This window comes from Gymnodraco acuticeps, unplaced genomic scaffold (assembly GCF_902827175.1).
Source record: "Gymnodraco acuticeps unplaced genomic scaffold, fGymAcu1.1, whole genome shotgun sequence".
NCBI lineage: Eukaryota > Metazoa > Chordata > Actinopteri > Perciformes > Bathydraconidae > Gymnodraco > Gymnodraco acuticeps.
In genome coordinates this window covers 93,105-116,120 of record NW_022990277.1, presented here as the reverse complement: position 1 = coordinate 116,120, position 23,016 = coordinate 93,105, and the positions used below count along the sequence as shown (strand labels likewise).

General features: G+C 44.9%; 1 protein-coding gene across 1 annotated transcript; it reads left to right on the top strand.

Annotated features, from left to right (window-relative positions):
- The first annotated feature begins 4,003 nt into the window (after positions 1-4,003).
- On the top strand, positions 4,004-8,821 carry LOC117549638 (CD276 antigen homolog). The gene is made up of 5 exons (XM_034221692.1): positions 4,004-4,228; positions 5,891-6,232; positions 6,563-6,838; positions 7,711-7,845; positions 8,279-8,821. Exons 1-5 carry the CDS (start codon positions 4,141-4,143, stop codon positions 8,380-8,382), a joined length of 945 nt encoding a protein of 314 aa, XP_034077583.1. The 5' UTR covers positions 4,004-4,140; the 3' UTR covers positions 8,383-8,821.
- Positions 8,822-23,016: the final 14,195 nt, after the last annotated feature.

Sequence of the window (23,016 nt, the reverse complement as noted above, 5' to 3'; positions counted from 1 at the left end):
AGCTAATGTTAGCTAGCTGACATTAACGTTACACATTGCACTCATATTACTCACCGAAACCTTGTAAAGCCGGTCCCGCATGCTGGCTCTTACAGAACCGACTAACTCCCCTTTCATATAGGTACAGCTCTCAACGTGCCCAGACTTGTAGTGATTTTCACCTCGTAAAATACTTTTATTCTCATTCTGAAAGAATGTGGTGAAATGTGCTAACGTGACGGCCATCTTTATGTTGGTGACGCGTATTGTGCGAGACGAGAGACCTGTAGTTCACTGAGCGGTTTCACACGAAAAAATGTGTAACTTCACAGTTTTACGACACATTTTTATTTTTTTGACTTGCAAAATGTTCTTTTAAATTGACAAACATCATATGTGTCATTCGTGGCACAATTCAAACGGGATCAAAAGATAACCTTTCTCTCTCCATTGACTTCAATGTATAATTTTCCGCTTCCGGGGTCCCATGGAGGCTTTCGGAAGGGGAGGGACTTCGCCTCTCTATTGAGTAAGAACCGGTAAGAACATGTTTTTATGAACCGCACAGCTTCCGGTCTACTAAGACCCGACGGACAAAACGTGGCGTATCATATGCACGCAAAATCGGACTTCTGCGTATCTATTGCACGCATTTCCAATGTGTAAAGTCGTGTCATTTGTACGCAGACTGAAGAGAGTGGGTTGTTTGAACGGCTCACTCTGACCTGGAAGACCATTGTTGTTGTAGGAGATGCCGGTGTTGTGTCACATTATGCCTCCCCGTCATGAAATGCCCCCCTTGTCACGGGAACGCGCATTTCTAAATGACACGTTTACACCTCTAAATGACACGTTAACACCATAGGTTTACACCTTAAAACGATGTTTAAAACGAAAAGTAAACGTTCAGGGTTTTTATTAATGGTAATTTTCAGACTGTGAGTTGTTTAGTGGTAGCTCATAGTCTTGATTCTTCTGGTTTAACTTTTCGCTCCGTATATGAGGTGTCGAAATTCGTTCGTCACTTCCTTTTCAGTTTGTTTTTTTAAATGTTTTTTTTATCATTATTGTTACGTCCTGTCTGTATAAACGTGCTTTAAAATGTATTGTTTAATTTTACATAGTTGTCATCTAATAATCTAAATATGTTTACAAATGTTACATAGTCTTTGTCAGCATATATGCTATGCGTACAAAATAAAAGTGTGACATTCATGAAACTTGCTCCATTTATTGGTACCAGTCCTAGAACCATACCCTGAAAAATGCTTGAGGGTGGGATTCATAGAAACCTCTTTTGGTGGGGGGGGGCATTTTATGACAGGCCTGGCCATCACAATATGCCCCCCCTTGCTATCTTACAAAATAAAAGTGTCACATTCATGAAACTTGCTCCATTTATTGGTACCAGTCCTAGAACCATACCCTGAAAAATGCTTGAGGGTGGGATTCATAGAAACCTCTTTTGGTGGGGGGGGAATTTTATGACAGGCCTGGCCATCACAATATGCACATTACAAATAAAGAAAATTAGCAGAAATATGTTTCCAGACTTTATCAACATAACATTTGCGTTGGTAATTGCTACTATATTTGGCATCTTCAGCATTAACTGATAAAGGATTAATGGTTTGCTTGTTTTTCCATACATTTTTGTTGAAAATGTATTTCTTTCTCATAACACAACATTTATGTTTTTGAAAGATTTCGATTATTGAAGGAATGGTTAGAATGTTAGTGGGAAATACATTAGAGATATTCTATTATCATAACAAAATCCCATAATGCATACCTTACATAACAAGTATTTATTGTTTTCTCAGATTTGCTGTGACATTTGTCAGCAGTGGTACCACCACCAATGTGTACAAAGGCCGCCAGTTGATCAACCGTACTTGTGCCCTGGATGCACATAATGCCCCGAAGGAACCATCATTAACTGTCCACTGTCATTTCAACCAATGCAACTATTGTTTGGCCTGTCATAAAATTCCCCTCCCCCACCAAAAGAGGTTTCTATTAATCCCACCCTCAAGCATTTTTCAGGGTATGGTTCTAGGACTGGTACCAATAAATGGAGCAAGTTTCATGAATGTGACACTTTTATTTTGTAAGATAGCAAGGGGGGGCATATTGTGATGGCCAGGCCTGTCATAAAATGTCCCCCCCCACCAAAAGAGGTTTATATGAATCCCACCCTCAAGCATTTTTCAGAGTATGGTTCTAGGACTGGTACCAATAAATGGAGAAAGTTTCATGAATGTCACACTTTAATTTTGTAAGATAGCAAGGGGGGGGCATATTGTGATGGCCAGGCCTGTCATAAAATGCCCCCCCCCCCCACCAAAAGAGGTTTCTATGAATCCCACCCTCAAGCATTTTTCAGGGTATGGTTCTAGGACTGGTACCAATAAATGGAGCAAGTTTCATGAATGTGACACTTTTATTTTGTAAGATAGCAAGGGGGGGCATATTGTGATGGCTAGGCCTGTCATAAAATGCCCCCCCCCCCCAAAAAAAAAGAGGTTTCTATGAATCCCACCCTCAAGCATTTTTCAGGGTATGGTTCTAGGACTGGTACCAATAAATGGAGCAAGTTTCATGAATGTCACACTTTTATTTTGTACGCATAGCATATATGCTGACAAAGACTATGTAACATTTGTAAACATATTTAGATTATTAGATGACAACTATGTAAAATGAAACAATACATTTTAAAGCACGTTTATACAGACAGGACGTAACAATAATGATAAAAAAAAACATTTAAAAAAACAAACTGAAAAGGAAGTGACGAACGAATTTCGACACCTCAAATACGGAGCGAAAAGTTAAACCAGAAGAATCAAGACTATGAGCTACCACTAAACAACTCACAGTCTGAAAATTACCATTAATAAAAACCCTGAACGTTTACTTTTCGTTTTAAACATCGTTTTAAGGTGTAAACCTATGGTGTTAACGTGTCATTTAGAGGTGTAAACGTGTCATTTAGAAATGCGCGTTCCCGTGACAAGGGGGGCATTTCATGACGGGGAGGCATAATGTGACACAACACCGGCATCATACTTGAAAACATCGTGCAGAGTTCCTATATATGGACAATCCACAGGAGCAATTTGGGGTGAAGTGTCTCAGGGACACAACGACATGCTGACTGCAGTGGGGTTTGAACCTGTGCTGCCCTGATCCCAACACCAACACACTAGTCCACTGCGCCACAGCCTCCCCTAATTGACATGTTATAATGTGTTTCTTAATGTCTTTCTTTTATAAAGCCCTTTGAGGTGCCTTGTGTTGAAATGTGCTGTATGAATACACAAAGTAGACGTTCAGTGTAACCTTATATTCACAGAGATCTGGGGAGGCTGCTTTCTGTTTCTATGGAGCAGCTTCCCATTGGAGCTTTTAAAGTAGATTAAAGACCCATGTTTTTATGTTGGGGTCATTGTATTGGTCTCACTGATCATGTTTGATGGCTCTGTGATATCAAACTGTATTTTTCAGTTAAAGGAATTGTATAAATTAAGAATAATGGGACTATATGAAGCAGAATGTGAAGAAGTCGATGTACTCTGGTCCTGCTTCGGTACATGTTTGATGTGATGTCTGTTCTTTATTTACAGGTCCCATTGTTATTATTATGATTAGTATGGGCCGCTCTCCGCCGTCTCCTCCAGCAGGACTCAGGTGAGGGTGTTGCACTTTTCATCGTTTATATATTGATATTTGTGGGGTCAATAAATCAACCTGATGTAAACACTAACACAATGAAGCACATCTGAGAAGACACAGAGACAACACTCTGGATACATCTGCTTTGTTGGAATCTGCAAATTAAAAATAAATACAAATTATGTTTTGAACTCACCTTGGAGTATTTTGAAAGTGGTATACTTCCACAAGTGGTGATAGGATGACGTGGTGACACACACTCTTGTACAGTAGGTGGCGGTATATGCACTTTCAATCCGCCATTAACTTCTTCACCCATGACACCCACCCACAGCCTGACACAGCAATCAAGTTACGTAATACGCAGTACAGAAGCCTCTGCGTAGTAGGCTACGTACCAGAAATAACGTAAGGTTCATAGTACTACCACACAACTTCAAATATAGTTATTCACTGTGAGCTAAGTGTACTCTCTGTAAACTAATGTTGTTCCAGAGGGAACACATGTTTGATGTCAGTCTTCAGCTTCTCTTCCTGCTGACATGTGGAGTTACACTGGGACAGGAAGCCGGTAAGAAGCTGCTCTCAACTGCTTTGTTATGCTAAAGCTAATGCTAACGTTAGCAACAGAATTCATTCATTCAAGTGAAGCTAACGGTAGCTAACTAGCTTAGCTCCTAGCTAAAGATTCAAACTTAAAAAGCTTAATTGTTTAAAGCACAATAGTTACAGCGAAGTGTTGACGTCTCTCTTATAAATTAATGATCTTATACATGTGTGCATATTCATTATAATGTGTGTTATCGTTATTAGAGCTAATTTTAAAGAGCTATCAAAGTGTCCCATAACTTCTTGTTGTCATTACTGAAGTAGAAAAGTGCTGTTAAAGTTATTTCATCTAAATGCCAGGCTTGGTTTTATTGTATAGAGGAGCTGTGTTGATGTTGTGGTGACTTTATAAACAGCTTCATGTGTCTGTGTTATAAACATGGATGTTTTAAAGAAGTTACTGCAGGTTTTTACTTTCGATCTCTCTCTTCATGTTAAAACAGCAGCAGCTGCTAAGATGGCGACCCTGCTTTTCTTCACTACTGTGATTAATGGAGGGTCGTAATGCTGCATGATAAAATCAGTATTTATTAATGATTATCGATACATATTTATGAATAATTACCCGTTGTAGTAGTTGTAACTTGTTTTTTGGCATTTCTTTAATTCAAGTCCAGTTTCTACGAGCCTTTTTAATCACCTATTTTTGGAGAAGTACTCAGATCGTGTACTTGAGTAAAAGTAGAAGTACTCAGATCTTGTTCTTGAGTAAAAGTAGAAGTACACAGATCTTGTACTTGAGTAAAAGTAGAAGTACTCAGATCGTGTACTTGAGTAAAAGTAGAAGTACTCAGATCTTGTGCTTGAGTAAAAGTAGAAGTACTTGAGTAAAAGTAGAAGTACCAGAGTGTAGGAATACTCTCTTACAGTAAAAGTCCTGTATTCAAAATGTTCCTCAAGTGAAAGTAGAAAAGTATTCTCATCAAAATATAGTGAAAGACAGTAAAAGTATTCATTGTGCAGATTGGTCCATTTCAGAATAATATATATATATGTTTTATAATGATTGATCATGAAAGTGTTCTCAAAGCTGGTGAAGGTGCAGCTAGTTTTAATGGCTTTGTATACTGCAGGGTAGCTGGTGGATTTACTCCAGGTGGAACTAAAGTCTGATTCAACACTTGGTTAGATTTACCATCATTCATCCAGATCTGTGAAGTAACTGAAGGGATTAAATACATGTAGTGGAGGAAAAGTACACCATTTACCTCTGAAGTCCCACCTCTGTCGATATATATATATTTTTTTTTTTAAGTCAATATTGAAGTTATTTTTTATTTTAACCCAGGTAATAGGAGATGTTTTAATAATCTACAAACTACTTTTCCCCTTTTAATTTCATGTAATGCATTTTTTTAACTGTGTTCTCTTAGACTTCCAATGCATTGCTGCAGTAATGATACCTCTGATGTCTTTACTTCAGTCTTAAAGATGATCAGCCGCTCAGGTGTTGCTCTGTTTACAGCATTGTTGCACATATCGAATCAGTTCATTTATTTTCCCGTTCTTGTTGTCCATTAGCCTTCCCACAGAACCTCTGAGTCAACAGATATTGGTTTCTACTTACATCCATGAGAGCTAATTGGCTTATACAATAATGATGAAAATGTGCTTTATCTTCCAGGTGCTGTCAGAGTGGTTGTTCCAGAAAGTAGAGATGCTTTATTACCAGTATCTATCGGCAGGGACGCTGAAAGAGATTACTTTGAATGGAGGAAGGTCGGTCCTCGAGGAGAAACTCAGAACGAGGTTTTCAAGTATGATGCCAGCCTCCATTACAACAATAACGGTCTTCCAGGTCAGAGTGAGCAGTTCAAAGGACGAGTCTCAAATGTTCTCTACGAACTGAAGAACGGCAACGTCTCCATCCTCATCAGAAACACGACAGCAGCCGACAGCGGAAACTACACCTGTTATTTTTCACGTCTGCAGCGTCCTCAGACATTCTACTTTGAGCTGGATGTTGGTGAGTACTTTTGTTGGACGTACGTGCGTCTTGTGTTTGTGGCAGCAAAAGACGCTGCATTTGACCGGCCCTTTTGAACGACCCTTAAGAATTTAATACTAAACGTAAACATCGTCGGCTTCGTCAAGTTCATTTCATTGTGGAAAGATACATTGTGACGCTATAAACATCTAATTTATTATGTTGTTTGATGATTACAATACCAGAGTTCTTATGGCTGTTAGCTTGTAGCTGTAGCATCTGCCACGTCGGGTAAGAACAGGTTTACCCTCCCTCTGGTCATGTTAAATTTTTACATAACATACGTTTTTATGTTCCACCTGTTCACAGCTGCAACTCCAAAGCCGCGCGTTATGATTCTCAATACCACAGCAGACCGGGCCCTTCTGCAGTGTGAGGTTCCTGGTGCTTCTCTAAACACTAAAGCAGAGTGGCAGAGCGGAGATGGAAACAGACTCCAAGCTGAGGAGGAACGAGTCCCAGAGAAAGACCACGTCTTCATCTCTCTCAGCGTTAATGTGACCAGGACAGACCACTACCTCTGTGTGGTCTCTCAGGAGGACATCAAGCATTGGGTCTCTGCTCAGATCTCTGTGCACGTCAGTGGTGAGATGAGTTTATATGAAGTGATTTCAAATGTTCATGTGTGTAATTTAGCTTGAGAAGATTTATGACCTAGCCACACGGAGACGGAACCGGTCGTATCCGCTACAGTTCTCTATCATATAGACGGTTCGGCCACACAAGGCCAACAGGGAAACGCAGAAAACGATAACGGGTCCCAAGGTGGGTAGATCTGCGGACGGAACGCTCTGCGGGGTCAAACGGCTCTGTGTGTATGTCCGTGGTCCTATACGCCATAGCCCCGCCTCTCCTGCCCACCCCCGCGCCACCGCTGATGTGTTTCGCCAACAACAGTGTTCCGAGTGTTAATTTCGAGCCAGGTCCCGGTAGCGGGAGCCTCCAGCAGACCCCCCCCCCCCCCCCCCCCCCGCACAGTTCCCTCGTCCCTTGGAAGAGGCCGAGAGGTGGGTGTTTTTCATCTAACGTTCTGCTCGGGAGCCAGGCTCAGAGTTAGTGACAGTGGGTGCGGTGCACCTGCCTTTTACAGCAGGAGCACACGCTCGCCGGGAGGGAGATAAGAGAGAAACAGAGGCCGCCGAAACAGCCAGAGCGCTGCCTCTCTCCCCACCGCTGCACTACATGTTGGTAAATCCACCGGGGAAAATAAACAGAAGGGCGACCATGGCAACCATGCTCGGTCTTCTTCGCTGCTTTTGGTGTACTTTGTGGCGGAAGTACAGCACCACTTACAGGTCCGGCATATGTACTACAGCGTCTCCAGTGGGTCCAGCGGTCTGTGTACCGTGCGTGTGGACGGAAGACATTTTCCCGTGTGGCTCCAGCCTTAGATGTCCTTAGTGATGTTGTCCTGAACATTTAAAGTTACATTTATATTTTTGAATGATGTTTTTCAGAGAAAGAGAGTGAGGACAGCTCAGGGACCATGCTTATTGTTGGCATCACTTCATTCGTTTTGGGAGCTGTAAATCTTGCTGCAGTTCTGGCTTTGCTTGTATTTGCAAAGCGCATCAAAATACTCCACAATAAAGGTGAGTTAAAAACATAATTTGTATTTATTTTTAATTAGCAGACACCAGAGTGTTGTCTCTGTGTCTTCTCAGATGTGCTTCATTGTGTTAGTGTTTACATCAGGTTGATTTATTGAACCCACAAACATCAATATATAAACGATGATACCATACGACTGAATGTGTGATTCATTTACAGCAGTGAAAATAGAGAACTACCTGAATGAGAAGTGAACATAGTATAAATAAAAGTATCAGTCAGACTGCTGATGAGAGTCTGATGGTCCTCAGGGTTCATCTGTCAATCACACATTCATTCCTGCTGAAGAACATTCAGTCAATAACTAACACACACTACCAACATGGACATGTTTGGTTTGGGTTATAAATAACATTTCTGGGTTGTATCAAAGTTGACTTTATGTAATATATGTTTTTATCTTCTCTGCTGCAGATTCTGCTCTGAAGGGAGAAGAGGAGATCAACCTATCGTCTAACGGGACAAACGGTCCTGTTAGAGATCCTTCAGAGGAGCCACTGAGGCCAGTCCAGAGTTAGCGTTACATCTGATGAAAAGGTGTGTGAACAACCTGAGTTTCCTGAGTGAGAGGACATTCAGGTCCTCACCTGGTGCAGACCTTCAAAAGCCTTTCTGAGGGACCAGTTAGAATTATGTTGATGTTAAACAAGAGTTACTCCACATCTGTGGCTCCTGCTGTAAAACTTCCCCAAAGATGAAAAGAACCTAACCTCTTTTCCACACACCTCATCGGTCTGAAACATGCTCCTAAAGTTAAAAAAAACGTCTAAATACTTGAAGCTCGTTCTAGACGGATGTTCCCAGAGGAATGAATCCACTTCAGTTTGATCACATTCAAACACGAAGCTGTAAAATATCCTGAAACAATATATTAAAAAGAAGATAATTAAGTTAAAGGTATTTTGACAGCAGCGTTATTTAAGGGATTATCTTAAAGGGAATCTATTTATAAAAAAATTGTAATATGTGTTTTGAAAAATAGTTAAAAACAAGAAAGATTTCAATGAAAAGCGTTTCCTTAAAAATAACATGAAGGTAAAGAGGAAGGGGTTTTAATCGATCAACTTAAATTTGACAGAATTAGTTCACATCTAAAGAACCAGCTTGTCAGCTCCACTCTGGCAAAGATTGAACAGGTGTTACTTTAAAAAAAATGTTGTTCAGGTTGCAGCTATTCAAATAATAATAATAATAGCATATTTCTCTTCCAATATAATGTTTTAATTAGCAGTCTGAATGAGCTGACGGGTACAAAACCAGTTTGAATGAATATTCATGCCAATGGTTTGACATCAATCTGAGCCTTGAGTCACTTTAATATCGTAGATGAGAAGAAACACTTTGTCAGATCTGAGATTGTTGTAATCATGAATAAAGTTAAGGGTCTTCTCTGTGGGTTTGTAGTGAGTTTCCCCAAGCACTGACATTTTGGGGAAAGTAGATTTAATTCACTTTAACTTAAAAAATATTTGAGTATTACTTTTGTCTTTATTATAGTTTTATTATTTTAGAGAGACATGCATGTTTCTGCTGGGAAAACTCTTGCTAAAGTAAAGACGTGCCTTTTTATGGAATATATTTTCATGAAACTCATGTTTTGTTAGTTGACGTGTTTTTAAAAAGACATGCATCACTTTCTACGATAAAACAAGGATTGAATCTGTCAGAAATGTTCCTGATGAAGTGAAGTTTAATGAACCGCCTATTACAGGGTTTGTGTAAAAACAGATGTCTTTTTTTATTTTTCCTAAATCATCTTTATTTGTGTGTCATTCAGGGAATTTCAATAACTTTTTTGCACTCTTTTTCAATTTATAATTGTTTTGTCATTTCTGAATTTGTTATTTGACTGATGTCCTTATGAATGTAGTAAATATACGTTTACATTTCTGGGGATTATTTAACTGTAAATCATGTTTTTACACCGCAGTGCCCTGAGGCCTGTACTACGAATCCAGTCCAACAGACCCTGGGTATGTTTGAGTTATCCGTCTTACCTAACCCAAAACAAACGAGATCTCGCTAAGCGGTCCTACGACGCTGGTTATCAACTCGGTAACTCAAGCCAGGGTTTCTCTCTCCAGCTGAGAGCGCGTTCCCATGAAAGGGGCGGGGTTAGCAACATTTGACCAATCATAAACATGGAGAAGCGTACTGACAGCGCAGCGTCATACTTCCTGAATGAAAAGTAAACTATAATATTAGACATATGAAGAATTTTAACTTTAAACATCCATGACTTAAACACTTTATCCAGGATAAAAGCCACAGAGCTGCACCTGCAAGGTCAATACAGCTGCTAACAGAACAAGTGATTGAATGCGTACATTAACAGGTTCATGATATCATAAACCCTGAAGTTACCTCTCTAACCCGGAGTCAACCCTGACGGCCCCTACACACGGCGGCGTGCGTTACCGCTTGGCGGTGGGCGTGTCTGAAGCTTGGGGATTTTTTACGAACAACGCGACCAACAACCAATCACATGAATGTCCCGCCCCGGATAATACAAAGCAAAGCATTCATGCTACATCCATGCTGGCTAAATATACTGTCTATGCTTGCTAGCTGTCCATTCAAACGAAGTACACTGGATATAAACTCCCCAAACAGGCGAAAACCTACCAGTTTCACCCACTGTCTCTGCCACCTCCCCCCATGCCTGGCTCCTCCGGTTTGTATCCCTGTATGTAAAGAGGGACTGGTCATATAGTACCGCCACGATAATTTTCTCCTCCATTTTTTGACATATGGGAAATAACTGCGGTCTGGCTCTCCCAACATACACGCGGTTTGATTGGCTAGCGCTTGTAATGTCAGATTTGCATACACGGGATTTGATTGGCTGACGCCTCCGTCGAGGTGGCAAAAGTAGAACATTGCTCTACTTTTGCAGCGAGCACCGCGAGAGAAGCTACGCTTTGCTCCCACAATGCAGTTCGGCGAATCATGACGTCACCCCATTCAAAGTGAATGGGCAGAAGCGTTGAAGCGGCAACGCACGCCGCCATGTGTAGGCTCCGTGAAGTTACCTCTAACTCAGAGTTAACCCTGAAGTTACCTCTAACTCAGAGTTAACCCTGAAGTTACCTCGCTAAGCGAAAATCCTGCTTCGTAGTACAGGCCTCTAGAGTTTTATTGTGAAAGAGGACCAAGTTATATTAAGTTGAAGTTTCTCTCCAAACCTCATTGTGTGAATTATTTAGGGGATTTCTTTAAGTTTCAGCTGAAATATGTGCCTTTTTATATTCTCAGTTTGTCTTTTTTCTACTCTCACATGTTATGTTAACATGCTGAATGTATTATCTGCCAAAAATGAACCTGTTGTTGTTGCTGCTGTTTATATTCTTCTGATGCACTTTTAAGAAATGCACTTCTGCTTTCTTTGTTACAACAACTGTATTATAAATGTAGGAATAGATTTTTAAATAAACCCTGTGCCTTATACGGCTGGATCTGTCTTTTTTTCCCAATGCAACACCTGTCTCACTAACGACTACAGACAAATGTAATGAATGTAATTTATATTGAATTTAATTGAGTTCGGTAAAACACGGTACATCAATAAAAACATTGTCTTTAAAGTAATTCACTGTTCTATTTCGTATAAGGCTTCGCCCTCTAAGGCTATCGCTATTGGGTAATCCCACTGCACGTGTGCAGCACTGACAGACTTAATCCACGCCGACCTATGACGTGGGCCCCACCTCCGGGCTCACTTCCGTATAAATAGGAAGTAGTCCCTACAATCTGCTCCCACTTTTCTTCAGCACTCCGTTGCAGAAGCACTGTACAGGCACAAACTCTTTTCAGAGCTGTTTACTAGAAAGCAAACATTTCCCCCTGGCCCCATCCTCCTTCTCCTCCGGACGGGGGAAACAGGGTGGGGGCCCGGTGTCAACCCGACATACAGTATGAGTTACGACCGGAGCTCACGGTGTGAGTCCTGCCGGGGATTAGAGCACGCAAACGCGGCTCTCACTCCCCAGGTGTCGTGCACTCATTGTGTCCGTCTCCCTCTGGCCCACAGACAGTGGAGAGTGGACGCTCTCGCTGCTGCGGCCGAGGATGATTGGCTAGTCCGGGAGTCTTACTCTGTGGACCAAGCCCTTGATTTATGGGATCCCAGTGGCAGGCAGCAGTCAGGCGACTCCTTCCCCTCCATTCACGGATCACCATGGGGAGCCGGCTGTAACCTGTCAGTCAGCAGGCAGCAGGGCTCGTGGCACAAGCCAGCTGTATTTAACCAAGCGGTTATTAGACAGCAGGGCTTGACGTTTAAACCTGATGCTCCTAACCTGTCGGTTAGCAGGCAGCACGGTTTTTTTCCTCTGTCCCAGATGTGCCTACTACACACGGTCGTAATGAGCCCAGGGCTGTTATTACGCACTGTGTGAATAGCACTGCACACACCTCCGCTCATTCCTCAGCAGGTTTGAGCATGAACGCGCCTCAATGTCCAGTTTACGAGCCTTCTCCTAAACAGAGACAGGAGGAGAGCCGGTGTGAGATGCAGCGTGTGGAGGCCCCCTCGCAGCTTTTCGGTCCGGGCCCCTCTTGGTTTGCTTCACGGGCAACGGCGACGAGGCCTCTGACGTGGCTCGTCACCATGACAACCACAGCACATCCAGAGCAGGTTGCGCGCTCTCAGAATATTACTCAGAGTGGCGACGCGTGTGTTCGATGGACAGATGGATAATAATAAGCAGCAAGGCCCACCGGGTAAGCCGGCTGCCCCTAACCTGTCGGTTATAGGCAGCATGGCTCGCTGCATAACCGGATGTCTTTAAAACCTGTTGGTTTTTAGGCAGCTCGGATTTTCTCCTCTGTCCCAAACCTACCTCCTACACACGATCGTAATGAGCACAAGAGTGCCATTATTACAGTGTGGTCAGCACTGCACACACCTCCGCTCATCCCTTAGGGGTGTTGAGTGTGAACGCACCTCGGTGTCCGGTTTACGAGCCTTCTCCTAAACGCGACATAATGAGAGCCTGTGTGAAATGCAGCGTCTGGAGGGCTCTGGCGTGGCTCGTCACCATGACAACCACAGCACATCCAGAGCAGGTTGGCGCGCTGAATGGCGGCGCGTGTGTTCGATGGACAGATGGAAGATAATATGCAGCAAGGCTCCCCGGTTAAGCCGGCTGCCAATAGCCTATTGGTTACTTGGCAGCATGGCTCGCTGCCTAAGCCGGCTGTTTTTTTTTAACTTATCGGTTAATAAAACAGCAAGGCTTACTATTCAATCCGTCTACCTTAAACTTGTTGGGTTTTGTTAGAAATTCAAATCAATGTTTTGATGGCATAATGTACCTTAAATGTACCTTTAGTTTAAATGCTGTTTTATACTGAAAAACCAGAAGTTCTTGTGCACAACCAGTTAGACTTTTATTCTGAAAATCCTTCACCTCCGGTTAGCATTTAGCATGAGGCTAATATACCATTTCCTATAGATGTGAATTTAGCAGTGATATGATATGATGTTGCACACCGAAACCTACTGATTTCAACACTACAACTATAGACGTCGAGATATTATTATTGTTGGATATTAAATGAAGGTACAGTTTATTTGAGTGCGTTATCGTTTACAGATGTGGGTAGCATGTCACAACATTCGGAGCGACCGGAAACCAAATTGCTGTGAAGGATTTCCTGTATTTTTTGGAGTGTTGATTACAGCGTTTGGAATGTGTTGAATGGAAAGTCATGAAAGAGTTAAGGAGGAGAAAATGAGTGTTTAGATATATATTGAATGTACAATGTCTGTATACTGTGATATGTGTAACAACGGACATTAAATAGTCGGAGAGCCGGCCCCCAGGGAGGAGCCAGGAGAGGCTATATAAACAACGAAACCTGAGGGGTTCGGCCTCTTTTCTCTGCTAGCGAGGGCCAGAGACAGCTGCTTTTCTGTCGGACAATATCCTGTTTGTGACTTTACCACGCTTTTTATTAATTAAAGTACCAATTTGAAAACATCTCAGAGACTCCATTTAGTCTCCTTTTTAAGCTTCTCTTTCCTGGACACGAGAATAACCATCACAGTTAACAGTTTAGGCAGCATGGATTGTTCCTCTGTCTCAGACGTACCTCCTACCCACGGTCGTAATAAGCCCACGGAGGGCCATTATTACGCATTGTGTGGACAGCACTGCACACACCTCCGCTCATCCCTTACGGCCCGTATACACTACAGGCGTCAAAAAATGCTTTCAACGCTTCGCCCATTCATTTGAATGGGGTGACGTAGGATATTTTAAAACTTCGCCGAACTGCATTGTGGGTAGCATGGCAAGGCGTTGCAAGCATCGCGAGCGTCTATCGGCGTCAAAAGTTGAACAATGTTCAACTTTTGAGGCTCGAAGCTGGCGTCAGCCAATGAAATCCCGTTTATGCAAATCTGCCAGTACAAGCGAGCCAATCAAACCGCGTGTATGCTGGGAGAGACTACGCAGGTGATTTCCACATATTCAAAAAAATGGAGGGAAAATTCATTATAGCGGTAGTGAATCACCCGGTGCTGTATGATCAGTCTCTGTTCATCTACCGGGATACAAACCGGAGGAGCGAGGCATGGAGGGAGGTGGCAGAGACAGTGGATGAATCTGGTAGGGTTTCGCCTGTTTGGGGATTTTATATCCAGTTTACTTCGTTTTAACATTGCTATTGCTTTGTATGTCGGGGGCGGGAGATTCATGTGATTGGTTGTTGGTCGCGTTGCTCGCAAAAAAATCGCCAAGCCTTAGTGGTGTTGAGCGTGAACGCGCGGTTTACGAGTCTTCTCCTAAACGGCGACATATTGAGAGCCTGTGTGAAATGCAGCGTGTGGAGGGCTCTGGCGTGGTTTGCCACCAACCACAGCACATCCAGAGAAAGTACACCCGGCGATATCGGAGTACTGTATGGTACTCCGGGTGGCGGTGCGTGTGTCTGATGAACAGATGGATGAGCAGGCGGATGGGCAGAGGGTAGTCTCTGCAGTTCGCCTCTTCCCCCCGCAGTTCTACGGGATACAGGGAACCCTGTCATCCCGGGAACAGTGTCTCGCGCTCCGTGCAGAGCGGCAGGAACTCTTGTTAAAAGAAAGCTTTTTTCCAGGGTTCCTCAAGGGGAAGAAAATCAGGGTTTTTTACTCCCGGTATTTTCTGGTCCCGAATGAGATGGGGCGGCGGGAATGAGACCCATCCTCGATCTGTCAGTGTCCAACAAGGGAATGGCCTTTTCCCATGTTGACGATCAAACAGGTGCTGGAGTGTGTTCACCAGGGAGACTGGTTCACATCCATAATCCTGAAGGATGCATTCCTCCACGTAACCAGTGCTGGAATTGGGCCGGTACTCACCGGTACGCAGTACCGGCACTTCTGGTTCTGACCCATGGAGTACCGGCACTTCTTGCTCAGTACCGGCATGCTGGCGGTACTCCGGTACTCATGCACCGTGCCAGTACTCAACACTCTCCCGCCGTTCTTATTATACATCCATATATATATATATATATATACAGCCGCCCGGTACTCAGTAGATGCGTCATGAGGTGCCGAACGGACATTCTCATCGCTCTAACCGCTGGAGTTTCACAGCGGCTGTCAGCTGTTTACTCCTGTCATTCAAACAGAACGTGCTGGAGAGGGGGCGGGGCTTATCTTCTCCATGTAAATACTGTGGTGGAAACGACTATGTCAAAATTAACCTATTTGACCGTGATTTAATAGTAATACACGTTTCAAAATAATAATAATAATAATGCCGAAGTAACAACATACTGAAAACTGTTAGTAAAACCATGTTTTAATGCTTTACAATTTACATACCTAGATGCACGTGTGTTTGTGTTTATGCAGTGCAACTCCCACCCAGTGGGTGGCTATGTAGAGTGATAGAACAGAGCAGGCACGCCCCCGAGAGAAGGAAAGCAAGTCACGTCACAAATTAGCATTTCTAAAATGTTAGCTTGGATTAATAAAAGTGCAAAAAGACAGCGGTTGTCGCCGGAAGAAACTTCAAATACAGAAAATGCTGTGCCTGTGTTGGAAATTGTGTCTGATGGGGAGCTTTCTTTGGTTGATCCTCCTGCTCCAAGTTCTAGTGCATTAGCATTAGCACTAGCTCCGCCGCCTCCTCCAGAGCCTCTAACGTTAGCTGCTGCTGGCGCAACTGCCACCACCAACACCGGGCAAAGCGATGCACCTGACTGCTGGACAACGGACCAGGTGCAATATTTTTGCAAGACCAATGCATGGCTCCTTCTTAAAGATAAGAAGCTAGGATGTCGGATATGCAGAGATGTCAAATCTTTGGGAAGGTCAAGGACTGAAACTGTCAACTGAATGGGGTGAGTGTGCAGTGTCTCATTTTGGTGTTGACAAGGGCAAACAACAAGCTAGCCTGAGAAAAAAAAATCAAAGAACATAAAGAATCACAAGCCCATGTAAAAGCTGCTGACATCCTTACATCTGCTTCACGTGAAACTATTCAACATCAAGTGCAGTCTATGCATACATCTGAATTAGACACCACTATCAGAGTTTTTCGAACGGCATATAAAATTGGCAAACATAGCCGGCCATTCACAGACATGCCAATTGATTTGAATGTACAGAAACTGAATGGGCTGAACGTGGGCAGGGTTTTGCACTCCAATAAAACCTGTGGCGAAATCATCGACCACATAGCTCATGAGCTGAAGAAAAAAATGACAAAAGACATTACAGAAAACCAAAGAAAACTCTGTGTTTTGGTCGATGAATCTACCACTATTAGTGGTAAAACGGTGCTTGTTGTGTGTCTACGCTCAGCATTAGCTGATGCTGAGCCCGAAACGTTTTTTTGGGAGCTGATCGAGTTGGATGGAACAACGGCTGATGACATCACAAAGGCGTTAATGGAGTGTCTTGGAAGAGATTTTAACGAGGACTTTTTAGGTCAGTGTTTCGTTTCTTTTGCATGTGATGGGGCTTCAGTCATGCTAGGGAAGAGAACAGGCGTTGCTACCCAGTTGTGTAGTAAATTCCCAAGCCTGTTTGTGTGGCACTGCTCCAATCATCGTCTAGAGCTGGCAGTTGGGGATGTGGTCAAGGAGGTCTCAGGGCTCAATCATTTCCAGATCTTTTTTGACAAACTCTATTCCTTGTTCCATGCCTCCCCCAAAAATCAGAGGCAGTTAGCGCAGTGTGCGCAAGCAGTCGGACAGCGTCTCCTGGTGATAGGGCGTGTTTTGTCCATCCGCTGGGTGGCTTCAAGTGAAAGGAGCGTCAGAGCAGTCTGGGAAAACTACCGAGTGCTTCATGATCACTTCACAAATGCTGCAAACGACACGAGCAGGGATTCCAGAGACAGAGCAAAGTACAAGGGCCTGGATGATGTGCTCACATCTGCAACGTTTGTCAGCAATCTGGGACTGATGTACGATGCGCTCACAGAGCTCAGCGACCTCTCTCGGCAACTCCAAAAAAGAGAGATGACACTGCCTACAGCAGATAGGCTCTTAACTCGAGAAATACGAGTTTTTGAATCCATGGTCACCATGCCTGGCCCACACATGACTACAGTTCATACAGCTCTAGCTGAGAAGTCCTTCAAGGGTGTTGCCCTGCGTGAGAATGGCAGGCTTGTACAGATTCATGCAGGTCAGTTTTTCCGCAGTGAGAATCTGAGACACAGAATGACTTCCACAACCTCCTCTCATGTCAGCACAAGAGAAATCCCATTACATGGCCGGGAGGCCCGGGACAATCAGCTAATCCAGGACATGAAAGTTATCCATCCTGGAAGTTTGGCCTGAAGAGGAGTTAGACGTACAGTATGGGGACGTAGAGGTGCTACGTTTGTGCGAAGTGCTGAAAGTGGACAGAAGAGAGACTGTTCAGGGCTTTCGCGAATACAAGGAAACCAGGGCATCCCGTACACCTGCTGCCATGGAGCCTCTACTGAAAGCAGTCCGAACCATCGCTGTCTCCACTAGTGAGTGTGAGCGGGCATTCAGCTGCATGAACGATATCCTTACTGCAAAAAGGAATGCTCTCTGGTCAGCCGACTGTCCAGCCTGGTTTTCATTAAATGTAATGGACCATCACTAGGACAGTTCAATCCGGAACAGTATGTGAGGTCCTGGCTGGCAAAGGGAAGGAGAAGTGCTGATGAAAGAGCCTGTCCAGCTCCAGCCCCTGATACTGATGTCCCCAAGGCCTTCTGGAGCCTTTCTAACAATGTGAAGTATATTGCAAAGCAGCTCACCCAGTGAGAAGACTTTTGGCATAATGTGCCGATTTGTACAGATCCTGGAGATAGAAGGACTTCAGACCAACCAGGGAGTTATCTGATCAGCTTGGTGTTCAATGTAACTCTTTACCATGGCTCAGACTTTGTTACTTGCAGTTACAGTTTCTCATTTTAGATTGTGCAAATTTTGCATTTGTTTTTACATGTTCTTTGTTCATGCTCTTTATCATTTTTCTGAGTTGGAAAGTTAGATTGCATCATAGTTTACTTTATACATATTTGTATTCTTCAGTGGTGAAGTATATTGCAAAGCAGCTCAGCCATGTGAGAAGACTTTTGGCACTTTTTCGTTTTTCGTTTTCTGAGTTGGAAAGTTAGATTGCATTCAAAATGTACAGAAATACTTAATTTTGTTAAAGCTTTTTATAAAAAATGCTTCTGACCAGAGCTTTGTTTCCTTGTCATTAATGTTGAACACCACCAGAGGGGCTCTCACCTGAAAGGTCTCTGCTTCATGTGTCTTCAGCAGAAGATCTAGACTTTGATTGCTATATTTTCAGTTAATATTGACCTTACTGAGCTTTAGCCATATCCGCTGCCTATCATAAAAAATGTTAAGTACAGTGAACCTTTCTAAAATATACAGTAGTAAAGAGACAAACCCACCAGCATTATAGTAGCCAAATTCTTGTTTGTGGGCTGTATATATAAAATTGACTTGAAAAAGTTGCTGATTTTAGAGTACTGGCACCTTTTTCATTCCAATTCAAGCACTGCACGTAACCATCATCCCGAAACGCAGCAAATTCCTGCGTTTCTCATTCCTGGCTCCACGCATTTTTTCAAAGTGGGTGGAGACCGTTGGAGCAGCTACTCAGAATGGGGATGAGTGTTATTTTTACCTGGACGACCGGCTGTGGCTGGCTCGCTCCAGGAAGGGAGGAAGCGGCTTACAGACGATACAGCTGGTATCTCATCTGTCAAGCCTGGGTTTCATTATCAACTGGAAGAAGAGTTGTCCTCTTCCCTCCCAGACATTTAACTGGGAGTGGAATTTAACTCAGCCCGCATGAGAGCGCGACTCTCACAGCGGAGAGGGGAGAAAGTGACAGCTCTCCTCCGGCGCGTCACACCCCGCGGGGCGGTGACAGCCCTCTCCGTGATGCAGCTGTTAGACATATCAGCTGGTCACGTGGTGATCCCCCTGGGTCTCCTTCACAGTGAGGAGACTCCAGAGGTGGTTTATTCAACACATCCTCACTCCCAGGTCGGCCTATGTTGACGTTCTGTCAAGTTCCCTGTCGGCTTTTTCCAACGCAAGGGGGGGGGCCTTAGCGTCCATTTTCAACGCAAGGGGGGGGGCCCTTAGCGTCCATTTTCAGCTTTCCGGGATGTCCATATGCTTCTATGGACGCTCATGGAAGCACGGCATTCGTTTGTGTCGGCTGCCCATAAAGGCAATGTGAGCGTCCATTCTCATTGGATAACGGAGAATCGTACACCCGGAAGTAAGTATTCCCCTTACTGTCGATTGATTTTACAGTGATATCTGCACTACTCATCGACTAAAAAACACCAGATTATCCTTGTTAATTACACAACATTGATTGGTTTAAATTGTGTGCAATGCTTTTGTATTTTTCCCCTTCGATTCGGAGAAACAAATATTTTTTCTGAGTAAAGGATGGCAGAAGACACTACACTACCCAGAATCCCCAGCTATCGTTTGGACTACACCATGTGCTCTGTTTGACAAACCCCGCGATAGTCCTCAAGCTCTGTGATTGGAGAGTGTGCTCCGAGGGTTACGCCGAGCCTCGAACAGCACTTGAAATGGGATGGAACCACGCAGACCGTCCAAAACTGGATTTGAACGGGACCACCGCGTCCCCCGCTTCCCCACCCCGTCCCCAGAACTACAAATGCTGGCTATTCTGTTTCGCAACATGTTCTGTATCTATGGCACGTCTCTACTGGGAGTTGTAGTTTTAAAAGACGTTTTCGTATTTCCCATAATAAGAAGTTGCCAGTATTAAACTGTGTACATCCCTGGAGGTTTAGGGAATAGGAAACACTCACATTTAAAACATATAATTAATAAATGGGTGAAAATTGCTTGTGCCCATAATGGGCAGCATTAATATATATATACACACACATGCCAGCTAAGGTCAGAAGAGCTTTATTTAACAGCTGGTCTTATGTTTGTGACCCCTGTTGTTAATTGATAACATTACATTACATTAATTGATAAGCCTGAAACATGCACTTGTTAAGGTTCAGAGGCACATTTTGCAAATATGGCAGTATAGCCATCGATCAGCTTAAGATCCATCCATCCATCCATCTTCTCCCGCTTATCCGTGATCGGGTCGCGGGGGTAGCAGTTCCAGCAGAGAGCCCCAAACTTTCTTTTCCCTGGCGACATCAACCAGCTCTGACTGGGGGATCCCAAGGCGCTCCCAGGCCAGCGAAGAGATATAATCCCTCCACCTGGTCCTAGGTCTACCCCTTGGTCTCTTCCCAGCTGGACGTGCCTGGAACACCTCCCTAGGGAGGCGCCCAGGTGGCATCCTAACTAGGTGCCCGAACCACCTCAACTGGCTCCTTTCGACGCGAAGGAGGAGCGGCTCAACTCCGAGTCCCTCCCTGATGACCGAACTTCTCACCTTATCCCTAAGGGAGACACCAGCCACCCTGCGGAGAAAACCCATCTCGGCCGCTTGTATCCGCGATCTCGTTCTTTCGGTCATGACCCATCCTTCATGACCATAGGTGAGGGTAGGAACGAAAATGGCCCGGAAGACCGAGAGCTTTGCCTTCTGGCTCAGCTCCCTTTTCGTCACAACGGTGCGGTAAAGCGACTGCAGTACCGCTCCCGCTGCTCCGATTCTCCGGCCCATCTCACGCTCCATTGTTCCCTCACTCGAGAACAAGACCCCGAGATACTTGAACTCCTTCACTTGGGGTAAGGACTCATTCCCTACCTGGAGTGGACAGTCCATCGGTTTCCTGCTGAGAACCATGGCCTCAGATTTGGAGGTGCTGATCCTCATCCCAGCCGCTTCACACTCGGTTGCGAACCGATCCAGTGAGTGCTGAAGGTCGCAGACCGATGAAGCCATTAGAACCACATCATCTGCAAAAAGCAGTGGTGCAATCCTTAGTCCACCGAACTGCAGACCCCCTCCCCCATGACTACGCCTCGAAATCCGATCCATGTATATTACAAACAGGATTGGTGACAAAGCGCAGCCCTGGCGGAGGCCAACCCTCACCGGAAATGGGTCCGACTTACTGCCGAGGACCCGGACACAGCTCTCGCTTTGGGAGTACAGAGATTGGATGGCCCTGAGTAGAGACCCCCTCACCCCATACTCCCGCAGCACCTCCCACAGTAACACCCTGGGAACTCGGTCATACGCCTTCTCCAAGTCTACAAAACACATGTAGACCGGATAAGCGTACTCCCAGGCCCCCTCCAGGATCCTTGCGAGAGTAAAAAGCTGATCCGTCGTTCCACGACCAGGACGGAATCCGCATTGTTCCTCCTCAATCTGAGGTTCGACAATCGGCCTGACCCTCCTTTCGAGTACCTTAGAGTAAACTTTCCCGGGGAGGCTGAGTAGTGTGATGCCTCTGTAATTGGCACACACCCTCTGATCCCCCTTTTTAAATAGGGGAACCACCACCCCGGTCTGCCACTCCTTCGGTACTGTTTCCGACTTCCACGCAACGTTGATGAGACGTGTCAACCATGACAGTCCCTCAACACCCAGAGCCTTCAGCATTTCCGGGCGGATCTCATCCACCCCCGGGGCTTTGCCACTGTGGAGTTGTTTGACGACCTCAGTGACCTCCCCCCGGGAGATTGGTGTTGATCCCCCGTCATACTCCAGCTCTGCCTCTAACATAGAGGGCGGAGTTGTCGGGTTCAGGAGTTCCTCAAAGTGTTCCTTCCAACGCCCTAACACTCCATCAGTTGAGGTCAACAACGTCCCATCCTTACTGTACACAGCTTGGATGGTTCCCTGCTTCCCCCTCCTGAGATGTCGGACAGTTTTCCAGAACAACTTTGGTGCCGCCCGAAAGTCCTTCTCCATGTCTTCTCCGAACTTCTCCCACACCCGCTGCTTTGCCTCGGCCACGGATGAGGCTGCTGCCCTTCGGGCCTGTCGGTACCCTTGCAACTGCCTCGGGAGTCCCCCGGGATAACAAATCCCTGAAGGCCTCCTTCTTCAGTCGGACGGCTTCCCTGACCACCGGTGTCCACCAGGAGGTTCGAGGGTTACCGCCCCTTGAGGCACCTAGGACCTTGAGACCACAGCTCCCCGCCGCGGCTTCGGCAATAGAGGCTTTGAACACCGACCACTCTGGTTCAATGTCCCCAACCTCCACAGGAATGCCCGAAAAGCTCCGCCGGAGGTGTGAGTTGAAGGCCTCCTGAACTTGGGCCTCCTCCAGACGTTCCCAGTTCACCCGAACTACACGTTTGGGCTTACCAGGTCTATCCAGAGGCTTCCCTCGCCACTCGACCCAACTCACCACCAGATGGTGATCAGTTGACAACTCCGCCCCTCTCTTTACCCGAGTGTCCAAAACATACGGCCTCAGGTCCGATGATACGATAACGAAATCGATCATGGACCTTCTGCCTAGGGTGCTCTGGTACCACGTACACTTATGAGCATCCTTATGTTCGAACATGGTGTTTGTTATGGCCAATCCATGACTAGCACAGAAGTCCAGTAACAAACCACCACTCCGGTTCAGATCAGGGGGGCCGTTCCTCCCAATCACGCCCCTCCAAGTGTCTCCATCATTGCCCACATGTGCGTTGAAGTCTCCCAGCAAGATTAAAGAGTCCCCTTCAGGAGCCCCATACAGGACTCTTTCCAGGGTCTCCAAGAAGGCCGTATACTCTGA

Coding starts and splice junctions, on each gene's coding strand:
- LOC117549638 (XM_034221692.1), top strand. CDS start 4,141: ATGTTGTTCCAGAGGGAACACATGTTTGATGTCAGTCTTCAGCTTCTC. Junction 6,839..7,710: donor GATCTCTGTGCACGTCAGTG/GTGAGATGAGTT, acceptor GATGTTTTTCAG/AGAAAGAGAGTGAGGACAGC. Junction 7,846..8,278: donor CAAAATACTCCACAATAAAG/GTGAGTTAAAAA, acceptor TCTCTGCTGCAG/ATTCTGCTCTGAAGGGAGAA.